Consider the following 13119-nt stretch of genomic DNA (forward strand, 5'->3'; position numbering starts at 1 on the left):
CAGTATTTAAATGCAATTATTCCTTAAATATATACATGAATGTGTGTGTATTTATACATAATAATTCTACACAGTATACACACATAGCCTAGCCTATATTATGTAAACACAAAGTTTTATTTTGGATGTGATTAATCGCGATTAATCTTTTGACAGCCCTTATATATATATATATATATATATATATATATATATATATATATATATATATATATATATATATATATATATATATATGAAGACTTTAGATGCAAAAGCCTCTAAGTGCCATCTGAAATTTTCTTCTAAAATGATAGTATATTTAAGTTCAGTAATTTCACTTTAATGACAATTAATAGGTAATTTTCATTGCCATTAAAGTGAATTAACTGAACATAAACATACAATCTTGATAAAAATTATCATTCTGGAAGAAAATTTCAGATGGCACTTAGAAGCTTTTGCATCTGAAGTCTTCACATACATATACATTATATACATATATATAGGCCTATATATATAGGCTATATACAATATAAATTCTATAGTTTTCGACTAGAAATAATATAGCTCATTTAACATATTGAGCTTATAACCTGGCATGTATGAGTATTATTTGGGATAAGTTGTCACAGTGGAAACCACGATCTCATGAAAGTGCGTAGTATCTATACGAATGTTATTTCTCGTACTATTTATACGGCAATTTTTTTTTTTTTTGCGTGCATGTTACGCACTGAAAACCATAGGGTAGGATCAGGGGTGGGGAGTGCGTGCGTATTACACGCCTTAAAGTGCGTATCATGCACGCAAAAACGGGCTGTGGAAACCTGCTATAATTGATTGACAGTGACACTGACTTGAGAAGTATACCTTTGTTTTATATAAATTAAATTAAGTTAAAAAGGCTATCTTAACATATCTAGCTTTAAAATATTGTACTTGAATGGCTTTTCAAAAATATTTAAACATTAAAACAACTAAGATGCAGAGTATAGGCTAGGCTACTGTAAAAAATGGAAAAGGAAAACATTTTTGCTAACACGCATAACAATTTCCCCAGTATAAATGGTCTCTATATGCCAATGTACAACTTGAATTGCTAATAGCAGCACTTGCCTCTTAGATGCATTATTCTTTAAAAGCTTGACTTTGTGACAAATACCACATTACTGTATACCATTAAATGCACAAGAATGTGTAAAGGCTCAGTGTTTTTAATGTTTATTTTACACAATCCGCCTCCCCCCGAACATAACCAAAAAAACACAATAATCAATTTGAACTTCACTTGAAGACTTTGTAGTAATATACCAATATGACACCCACAGACCCAGCTATCCAAACCACACATAGAAGACAGATAAAACATTACAATCATTATTCACGCCCTCCGAACAGGAAAGCAAGAAGAGCTGCATCTTAAACACTGTACATCTGACATTATCAACCAGGATCTCATGACACAGGACGTCCTCCATCATGTCCACATGGTGCATTGCTACAGTTTGACTGAGAGTTGTCACAGCAGAATGTAAGTGATGTGGGAAAACACAGCATTTATTTACATCTGGCACAGACATTCATTTTTGTGTATTACCGAAGCTTTTAATGCCATTAGAGAATTGTTGGACTGTTTCCTGTCAGGATATAATGTATGCAGTCATCGGCACAGGGGATGGATCAAAGATTTCGGGTTGTACCGAAATGTAAGATGACTCTGGCCCGCAGTGAGATTCGATGGCTCAGCAGGTGTCACCGCAACAGGAAAAGTTTCTGTCCAAATCCTCATTATCTCAGCTTATAGACACAGGGAGGTGAGCAGCGCTGCACAATTTACACCGTATAAAACACCAGAATCTGTGAAAGTGTTCAGAATGGGGAAGAAATGTGTGATTCAACTTGATCTTAAACTTGACATTTGCTTCATTGGATAGAATTTGGCATAGCTGAGATTTTGTCGTGCACAGCAGGAAGTTGTTGGCTGGAAAAGTTCATACTTTATCAGAAAATACTGTGTGCATTTAAATGAAGATTTGAAAGACCTGCCCAGATCTTCAAAACAATTTGAGCTGATAAATATTAAAAGGTGTATGATGTGCACATGGTTCGAGCTCTGAACCTAACAAAGATATTATGCTTATTGAAAACACAAGTCAAAATGTACTTATTTATATCATATAACTCCTCCTGCTCTAATCCACATTCATCTCTTCTGAAGAGATGTTTTCATAATCTATTAAAATGTAACAATATGTAGTTGAATCACCATAATTCTAAGATCCAGCTACTGAAACTGTTCAAATCTTTATTTTTCGCATAATTGCAAGTTAGAAACATTTTGGGTAAAACAATCAAAGTGGCAGCAGCTTCGACCTAAAGGAAGTACATATTTCAAATGTCTACACATTCAGCCTGCTTCATTATTATTGGTCTTATTTTATTAAAGCTATGTGTCACATACTTTCTTTGTTCTTAAATATTTTCCAAGAGAATACAGAAGTGACGCATATTTTGCCATAAGCTATACTGTTCAGAGGTTTGGGGCTAGTAAGATTTAGTCCCTAATGCTCAACAAGGCATTTATTTGATAAAAAATACAGTAAAAACAGTAATATTGTGAAATATTTTTTACATGATTGTAATAATAAAGATGTAATTTATTCCTGTGAAGCTGAATTTTCAGCATCATTACTCCAGTCTTCAGTGTCACATGATCCTTCAGAAATTATAATATGCTGATTTGCTGCTCAAGAAACATTTCTTATTATTATCAATATTGATTCTGTGATTCATTTTTAAAAATATTTCCTGATGAATAATCATTTGAAATAGATATATTTTCATCACATTAAAAAGATAAAATATGTACTGTTATTTTGATCATTTTAATGCATCCTTGCTGAATAAAAGTATACATTTCTTTAAAACAAAATCTTACTGACCCCAATTTATTTTAGTCCAATCACATGAATGGAATCTCTGATTTCATAAATGCGGCAAAAATAATATTAACCAATAAAATCAAAGTGATCAAATTTGATCTTGATGGATACAATCAAGATCCATTTGGAAATGTCACTTTACGGAAGTTAAATGTGAGCATTTCTTGACTTTAAGGGGAAAGTAAATCCTGCAATTAAATGAACACAAGAACACCCCGGGCTAGTTTTAGCTGGAACACTATTGCAACATTAAGGGTCCGTTTTCAACTAAAAACAAAAAGCTTTTTTTTACATGTATGCGTTTTGGCCATTCATTTACACGTTATTGTCTAAGAACGGTGAACGGTGATGTCATGTACATGCGTTTTTTGTGTTCAGTCTATAGGTGCGTAGTGTTTCTTTACAAAGTGAGATCGCCAACTACTACCAAATAATACAGCGTTTGTGTGAACGTGAATCATTTTGATAAAGTTGTTGTCTGCACGCAAAAAAACACAAAGGAAAAACCTTTCCGTTTTAAGTACATCGTTGTCATGTAAACCTACCCCAATATTTGTGGATTTCTGCAGGGAAATGCTCTTGAGCTCTGAGAACATAATCCATCATTGAACATTTCTATGCTTTCTTAATTGTACTTGACATTTATTATTATTATGTCACTTTAATCTGTGGTTCAAACCTCTCTGGATCAGGTTTGGCAGATGGAAGAGTTTTGAACTGAACTCTGAATCACTGCATCCCAGAGGATGAATCCAGAACATTTCGCATGGCTAAAAATAAATAAATACAGGGACTACATCACTGTGTCTTTGTACGACCAAAAACATAAACGGCATCAAACAGATCCAAACAACTCCTGATGACTGCTTTAAAAAATCCGGACAAAGACCTATCACGACAAAACAATATTAAAAAATCCTACAAGACCCGGACGGGTATGATATCACACCAGCAGAAGGTCCCGCGCTTAAACATTCAACTCAACAGTCACCAATCTGATGGTGTGTTATGTCATGATCCATTTGTCTAAACCATTATGCTCAAGTATTGTTTTTTCTTTTTGAGTTTACTTGGCAAAAACAGTCATAGCGAGATTTCCATGAAGCAATTACGTGAAACTTTGAGAGATGAAATATGAATAAGACCCAGTTTTGAAACATTACTCTCTGAGTCTAGTCTTTCATCCTTTCGTCCCAGTGAAGGGCTGCAGTGTCCCACATTGTCCCAGTATTTGTTTAGATGTGTTTGTTTTGTAGCTCTTTTTCTCAGTCAGTCAGTTTTTAGGCATTGTTGGAGTCGACCTCTCCTAGCAGCCAGTACGTCCTCATCCGTCCCTTTCCCTTCATCTCAACATCCCCTCTGAGCTCCAGCTGGAAGCAGTTGAATTCCTCCAGTATGGTCCGTGTGGCTTCTGACACGTGGATCTTCAGGGCTGATGGAAGAGGTATCAGTACACAGTAGATTATTAAAAAAATTAACACACTATTTTTTTTGCATCAAATGAAATACTGTAACTAAGGATCATTATATTGTTTAGTTGCTAGCAAAAGAAATGCAGTTTATAATTTATTATAATAAATGATAATTTATATAAATTAAAAAGCAAAAATGATTCAGAACTATTAGTACACGTGCATACTATAAATAAGTAAAAACAATAAATGTTTTATGTCAATTTATCCTTGCTGAATAACGACCAATATAACCAGTATAGCCAAACATATGTAAATATTAACAGCTATTTATGGATTCATCATCCACTTGATGAATGAGCTTTCAAATGGTCATTGTTCTTCCCACGAATCTCTGTATGGCATGTTATTTTTTTGTACGGAAATAAATGTTTAGTTGCTGTAAATACTGTTACTTATCACTATATTTTTCTGTATATGGATATTATGGCTCCCCACAGCACAGTTTTACTCTGTAAAGTGATTTACAAATCCCTAATCAGTTCAATTGAATAAACGAATAGAACCGGTTTTCATATTCAGAGAGGTTAACCAATCATAACAGAGATCCTTTATAGATGATCATTCCCGAGATGACCCGAGATCTGTGACAACAGATCACCGCGGCCTGCCACCAAACCCTCAGCCTGTGATCAGACCTTTCGTTTCTCCGGGCCAACCACTCCTAGAACGAGGTCCACTAACACTGACTGAGGGGCCATGTACAAAGGGCATGCTTTAACGGAGGCCTTGGCGACCTCCGACTGCACTAGAGTTGTTGCAGTTCACCTCGCTTTGAGCCACCCCTGCTTAGCGAGCTGGAAAGACAGCATTGCGACCATTGCGCTAAGCTTCCATCGCATGTCACAACTCGCCTGTCACCTCCTCCTTGGAGTCAGAAGCTTCTGAGGTCGCTTCATTCCACTATTTCTTCTGGCCTGCTCAATCGTGCCGCCGACGAGCCTCACGACAGCCTATGGCCAGTGGAGACTTCATCCCCAGGCGGTTCAGCTGGGCAGGGACCACTTCGGGGCTGCACAGTTACATCTGTTTGCCTCTGCGGATTCGTTCCTCTGCCAGTTGTGTTATTTCTGTCTGAGCAGACAACCCTTGGACAGACACTGGCTCTCAGCTGGTCCTTGGGCCCCGCAGAAATGCTTTCCCCAGTAAGCCTTCTAAAAAAGCGGCTATGCGATTCATTGTCGCCCGCTCAAGTTTTTTTCACACCTAGTGTTGAGCAGTGCTCCTGTCTTGTGCGCGCATGTCGCTTGGACGTACTGTGCTAGGTCAGGAGTGGAGCAGGTCTTGATAGTTGCCCCTTATTGACCCAACCAGACCTAGTTCTCTTGAACTTGCTCCCCTCGACAGCTCTTCCTGACTTTCCCCTGAATACATTCTCAGGGACGGGGCATGTTGGCACCCGCGTTCAGACCCCTGGAGGGATTCCAGGCCGGTCCTAAAAATGGACACGGAGGTTCAGGTAGCTACCGCAGGATTATGTGGTAGTCACCATCACTTCTGCGAGAGCACCCCCTAAGAGGAAGTTTTGCTTACGCCAAATAGAAGTGGAACCTATTCGTTGAGTGAGTCTTCTCTCCGTGAGGAGATCCTGAAGGGGTTCGGTCATTTCAGTGCTCTCTTTCTTGCAAGTGAGGGCTGTGTCCTCCACCCTCAAAATGTTGTTGCCTCTAATTTTTGACGGACATCATGATCCAGTAGCATGGGAAGCATGTCCAGATCGTCAGGTTCCTGAGGGAGCACGGAAAATGAATCTACCTTACGCCCCTCTTTATCCTCTTGGGCCTTATCTCTGGTGCTACTGCACTGCAGAGACCGCCCCTGAGCCACTGCAGGCAGTGAGTTAAAAATTCTGTTTTTAAAGAAAAAGTTCTCCTGCTCGCGTGGTCTCTACTAGAGGGTAGGGACTTGCTCGCTTTTGGTCTTGGGTTGTGCCTGGAATTCGGGCCGGCTAACTCTCACGAGCTGAGACCCCGGCCTGGATATGTGCCCAAGGTTCCTACCTCTCCCTAAAGGTGGGACCAGGTGGTGAGCCTGCAAGCGCTGCCCCGGAAGAGGCAGACCCAGCCCTGGCTTTCTCTGTCCGTTCGCTTCATTGCGGTTATACGTGCACAGAACGCAAGCCTTAGGACCTCAGACCAGCTCTTGTCTGTTAAGGAAATCAGCAGAAAGGGAAGGCGTTTTCCAAGCAAGGTTGGCCGCTTAAATGGTGGCTTTCATCTTGGTGAAAATCCCAAGATGCACGTGTCCACCTAGGTGGTGAGCTCCTCTGAAGTGAGTGTGTGCTCCTCCCTAGGTGTTGACAAAGCGTGCTTCGCTGACAGATATTCTATAGTTGGGGGCTGGGCGACACCCATAGTTGAACCGCTGCTTCCCGTGGGCTCCCTTTTCATGAAGCCAGTTTCACTGTGAGCCCGGTTCCATATACTGGGTCCATATGTTGCGATCTCTACGGTGATCCCATATGTGTATTATTCACCGATACGGCTTCCTGCGGCGAGCCCGTGTTTTCCCTTGGCAGAGATTCTGCCGTCACTGACTGGTTAGTAGCTCCCTCTGGATATAGGCTGGAGCCTCCCCAGTGACATTCCATGTTGCACTGCCCGTCAATTAGCCCAGTCCATATGTGTATTCTCCACGTTACCTCACTCTGGGCAGGATGTGGCTTCCGCAGCGTCCCTACCTTCCATGTACAGGGAACGCTTTCCCAGTGGTCCTGTAGGAACAGAAGTGACTTCCCTGGCCTAAAGCCCTGTCCCTTCTCCGCCTTAAATCGTGGGGGGATCAGGAGGCTTTTGTCTAGGCACTGGAAGGTGGCAGCACTATTGGCGTTTTCAATAGATCCCCATTCAGTCCAGGGGCGCAACTACCCAGTGTCAGAGGGGTATGCAGCAACAAATTAGGCGCCCCCCACCCCCCAAACAAACAAACAAACAAAAAAGAAAAAAAAGTGTCCAATGTAATGAGTGTGGAACGAGTGAGAGTTAACATATAAAATAAGTAGAAAGTTGCTATTTATTAATCAAATTGAACTCTGTCCCTCTAGGGGGGTTCGGGGGCATGCCCCCCCGTAAGAAAATTTTGTGCTTTTTAATGTTAAATTCATCAATCTGGTGCACTTTGAGAGTTCAAAATTAAAAGCTCCAACCCATATTCAGTGTGCAAATTAAACAAAGAAAAATGCAAACCTCTTTTAGTTACAGTGTCTGTCTACATTACACTACATAATAATAGTTATAATATTAATCCCATGATAGTAATAGCCATATAGGCCTATTGTAAAACAAATGCACTGAAAAATAAAGGAAACTTTCATAACTAGTTTTGTACTAATTTCTATACTTCACAATAAAGATGTGATTGGGTCAGCCCAGTGTCAATCAAGAAAAGAACCAATGGGCCGCTGATCTACGTGTTTCATGAAAAATGTCAGAAAAAAACCTAACACTGACTTTTTTTTTGACCAATGGATTACACACCGGCACTAACCCAGCATCGCCAATTAATAATAATAATAAATAAAAATAAAAAAAACGAATGGGCCTCCGATGTAGCAGCTACGAGTTTTATGGGCTGTGAAGACAAAAAAAAAAAAGTAGGCCTATTAGATGTATCGGCCCAAATAGGACCGGGAATCTCCCGGTAGCCCCGATGGCCAGTAGGCTATGCGTGGACGTCACACTTTAAATCCTACCTGTTGCCTTTCACCATCCACTTATTTAGCTGCTGTCTCGTCAATTGACATGCCATCTCCCTTTTCAGTCTTTCTTTTTCTATTTTTAGCCTCGACAGCTTTTTTACTTTATCCATCTTTATCGACGACAACTCTACTCGTACCTGCTCGCTCAGCGCTCACAGCGCCCCCGCCCGCTCGCGATATTATCCCCCCTCTTCTAATTCAAAATTCTATGATGGAATCTTATGAGGGCGCCTACTCTAGCCAGTTAGTCCTAGGGTTATATAACATTGAGGAAATGCATAAATTATTTAGAAACGCACAACAGCAGCTCACAAATAGAAATTCTAATTTTTAAAAAATTAAAAAATATTTTTTTTTTTTACCATCGCTTTGGCGCCCCTGTGGCGCTGCGCCCCTATGCGCCGCATATAGCGCATACCCACTTTTTGCGCCACTGATTCAGTCGACGTCGCCTACGTCTGACGTTCTCGACTGAAAGGGAACGTCCTGGTTGGAGGGAACGGATGACGTAGTCCCCTCGCCACTACTACTGGACCACCGCTGACTCTGGGGGCTGCTCGGCTCCTCAGCGAAAAAACAACTGGTGCGTGCGTCCACTTCTGTGTTTATACCTGCGCTGCGGGGCGGAGCGTGTAATCACGCACGCCAATGTTGAATTGGCTTGATTAAATAGTAGTACGAAGAAGACAGGCTCCCTAAGCGTGATACCCATTCAGTCGACGTCGACTACGTCCTCCATTCCCTCCTTCAGGGAACGGTGGGTTGCATACGCAACCAGGACGTTCTTTTGAACCTCATCAAAGACTGCTGTAAAAATGTATTGCTTTTTCCACAAAAATATTAAGTAGCTCAACTGTTTACAACATTGACAATAATAAGAAATGTGTCTTGAGCAGAAAATCAGCATTTTAGAATGATTTCTGAAGGATCATGTGACACTGAAGAGTAATGATGCTAAAAATTCAGGTTTGCATCATAGGAATATACATTTTAAAATATAACAGATTTAATATGTAATAGAAAATAGTTATTTTAAATTGTATTAATATTTCAAAGTATTTTTTTTTTACTGCAGTCTTGGTGAGCATAAGAGACTTCTTTCAAATAAATGTAAAAAAACTTACCGACCCCCAACTTTTAACAGTAGTCTAAATTACAAATACTGCAGTTAAAAAAAAACTTCACTAACATAATAAATGAACAAAAAATAAGTGCAACAAAAGTGTAGAATATGAAAGTATGGAAGTATGAAAGTCCTTTAAAAGTCTGGAGGCACCTCACCTTCTCCATTGGATTCCATACGTGAAGATGTGTTGACTGTATCGCCAAACAAACAATACCGAGGCATCTTCAAACCAACCACCCCTGCACACACAGGACCTGGACACATGAAAACACACACCCACACACATATAACCACCAGTCAAACCTCTCCATTACAGTCAGTCATCTTGAACAAACAGATACGTCCCAGAGAGGGCAGACTGCTCTGTGCTCTACTTGTACTCTATTAAACACTTTCATGACCCATGATCCTCACCGCTGTGGATGCCGATGCGTAGGCGGAGCTGCTGGCTGGGTCGGTGGCGGATTCGAAAGGAGTGGACGGCCTCCAGCAGAGCCAGAGACATGCGGGCAATCTCGCGTGCATGCAGTTTGCCGTTCCTCACGGGAAGTCCTGACACCACCATGTATGCATCGCCGATGGTCTCCACCTGGGGGCGCCACACAAAAACACATCATTACCCCTTGTAAATAAGAAGTGCATTTGATCCTACTGAACGTGCACGAGTGTATTTCAAATCTTAAAAGTATAATGAAATTAAAAGCCATTTATGTGTACTTAAATAGAGTACACATTCATGATTTTGTTTGATTTTTGGTTACACTTTATTTTATGGTGTCCTTGTTACAGTGTAATTATGCACTTAAGTACTGAGTAATACAAACAAACTACGCTTACTTACTATAGAGTTAGGATTAGGTTTGGTTTAGGGTTAGTTGCATGTAATTATGACTAATTTATAGTAATTATGGAGACTAAATGTAACATATGCAACGACACTGTAAAATAAAGTGTTACCCACTTTTTAGGTAGTCTGTGTTACAGTTTAATTAGGCATTTAAGTACGGAGTAATAATAATTAACTACATTTACTTACTATAGGGTTAGGTTTAGGGTTAGTTGCATGTAATTATACACAATTTGTAGTAATTATTACTATAGTAACTACATGTAATGTGTAACAAGGACACTTTAAAATGAAGTGTTACCAGATTTTACATTTAAGGTGCCATTTTTACACTAATTATACAAATAAAATCTGAGTAATATTAATAAACAACATGTACTTATAACATGGACTATATAATTAGGGATCGTTTGGTTTAACCCTTTAAATAAGTACATTATTTCGATGTGTTGACTAACACACTAAAGCGCTTATAAAGTCAGTGTGTGTAATTCAATGTTACACTTAAAGTTTATATATTTTAAATGTACTAAATTACAACCTCATTATAAATATATGTAATTACTGATAAGTAATTACTCATTTATTTACATCAAAATTTCAATAAATGAAATTAAAGTATGTTTAAAGTAGGCTATATTTAACAAAAATGTTTGTCAGTACAATCAACAGTAAACTTTAACCATATTTCAAAGTTAATAGAATTATGAAATTACATATAAAGATGTACTTAAGTGGGTCAATTTTTATTTATTTAATTGCAACAAACATGTAATAAAGTGCCTGAAAACATTATTCAGATTGGACTTAACAATGAAGCATTGTTCTTTAGAAGACTTAAACATCCTATTCATGTCAGTGTACATTACTAGTCTTGTGGTGAACAATTCATCTGTGCAAGTTAATTCTCTCTCACACACACACACGCACGCACGCACGCACGCACGCACGCACACACACACACACACACACACACACACACACACACACACACACACACACACACACACACACACACACACACACACACACACACACACACACACACACACACACACACACACTTTGTAATCTTTAATCAATATGGCCTTCCTTCTCTGATGACGTCAGTTTGACGTCTTTGGTACAACATCACTTGAGGTGAATGGAACCTACTTTTCTAGATCCAATCAATTCCCAGTGGGAAAAAACAAGCCACACCCTCTATTTTCACTCAGAAAATACATCACAATACTGAAGTAAAGTCGGTTGCAACTTTAAGTATTCCTTTAAAGTATATTATTTCCGTTATAAGTACTCTTTTTAAAGTTTACAAAAGTATTCTTCTTTTTTACAAGGGTCGGCTCACTGATTGTGAGATGCATCTCAGCCACTTAAACTAATCAAGCGCTCATGTTGTTGAACAAATGCTGAATGCAATGACTGCCTGGAATTACCTTGTACACATCAAAATTGTCGATGATTGCATCAAAGCAAGTGTAGAGATCATTCAGCAGCGTCACCACCTGTGGGATGTACAAATCGACAAATAGATACTCTGTTTTAACTCAATACTGCACTCACGATTGTCGCAGTAAACTACAAAATTAGCATATCATTATTTCCGTGTTTATTGAATCATACCCACTGCTGGAAGTTTTCTTACCTGCATTGGTGTGCTCTCAGCTGATAATGCGGTGAAGCCCACAATGTCACTGAAGTAGATGGTGACCGAGTCAAAGGCTTCTGCCTGTACCAACTCACCTCGCTTCAGCTGCTCAGCCACTGAGCTGAAACAAAAAACACACACACAATTCGAGACACGGCCTCATGCCAGAGAGAAAATGGTTTCAATTGACAAAAAAAGCCAAAACATGCCTTGTGGATTCAGACTTTTAGACCCCACTACAGTTGATTGTGCTCTTTTTTATGTTTTATAAAAATATGTGCACATCACTTTAAATCAGGGGTCACCAAACTCAGTCCTGGAGGGCCGCTGTCCTGCAGAGTTTAGCTCCAACCAGGTCCAACACGCCTGCCTGAAAGTTTCTAGTATGCCTAGTGCAGGGATGTTCAACTTCGGTCCTGGAGGGCCACTGTCCTACAGAGTTTAGTTTCAACCCTGACAAAAGCTCTTTTCTAGTAATCCTGAAAACATTGATTAGCTTGTTCAGGTGTGTTTAATTAGGGGACTCTGCAGGACAGTGGCCCTCCAGGACTGAAGTTGAACATCCCTGGCCTAGTGAGACCTTGATTAGCTGGTTCAGGTGTGTTTATTTGGGGTTGGAGCTAAACTCTGCAGGACAGCGGCCCTCCAGGACCGAGTTTGGTGACTCCTGCTTTAAATGAATCATTCAAAGTTCAAAAGAACAATATTTATTTGAAACAGAAATCTTTTGTAACATTATAAATGCCTTTAATGCAGGTTTTGATTAATTAAATGCATCCTTGATGCATAAAAGGATAAATTACCCTAAAAAATCATGCTGATCTTAAACTTTTAGTTGTGTGACTAACTATTTGCAAATTGGATTGAACAAATCATAAAGAATCAGTTCAAACGAAAGAATCAAATCAGGTGTTGGTAGTGCTTGCAAAACAAAAAGAAGAAATAAACAGGAATAACAATATTTTTAAATAGAATAAAGACACTATGTGTGGTACTCACTGTGGGAGGATCTGATAGAGCAGAGTTTCAGCTTTACGTTTCTCCTCATGGTACGCCTGCGTCCTCTCCTCCACCAACTCCTCCAGGTTATTGGCATACTGCTCCATACGGGACAGGAGGTTATCCAGGATGTTGGAACCATATCCACTGAGGCAGAGACAAGAGATGTGAATGTGTGTCTGATCACTGCAGCATAGGCAGTGGATGCAGATTTCCACAAAAATAAATCAATAAATACATAAAAATGAACACCCATAATACACAAAGTTAATTTAATATATAATGATTTTTAAAGTATATTATTCAATAAACATATTATTAAGAAATATAAATATTTTAATTTGATTGATTACAGATAAGAGTTTATGTAGATGAACTGAATAATAATTATAAGGCATTATAAATT

The 13119-nt window shown here is 39.2% G+C and overlaps 1 protein-coding gene across 1 annotated transcript in view; it reads right to left on the minus strand.

Moving 5' to 3' along the window:
* Positions 1-1072: 1072 nt before the first annotated feature.
* Positions 1073-13119, minus strand: part of npr1a (natriuretic peptide receptor 1a) — a 96842-nt gene continuing 84795 nt past the window's right edge. Inside the window, exons 12-17 of the mRNA XM_079591273.1 lie at positions 12714-12860; positions 11712-11835; positions 11503-11571; positions 9634-9808; positions 9375-9473; positions 1073-4356 (exon numbers count right to left, since the gene is read on the minus strand). Of these exons, the coding sequence (XP_079447399.1) occupies positions 4205-4356; positions 9375-9473; positions 9634-9808; positions 11503-11571; positions 11712-11835; positions 12714-12860 (766 nt within the window). The 3' untranslated portion in view covers positions 1073-4204. The remainder of the gene's footprint in view (positions 4357-9374; positions 9474-9633; positions 9809-11502; positions 11572-11711; positions 11836-12713; positions 12861-13119) is intronic.

This window comes from Phoxinus phoxinus (assembly GCF_949152265.1).
Source record: "Phoxinus phoxinus genome assembly, chromosome: 19".
NCBI classification, from domain to species: domain Eukaryota; kingdom Metazoa; phylum Chordata; class Actinopteri; order Cypriniformes; family Leuciscidae; genus Phoxinus; species Phoxinus phoxinus.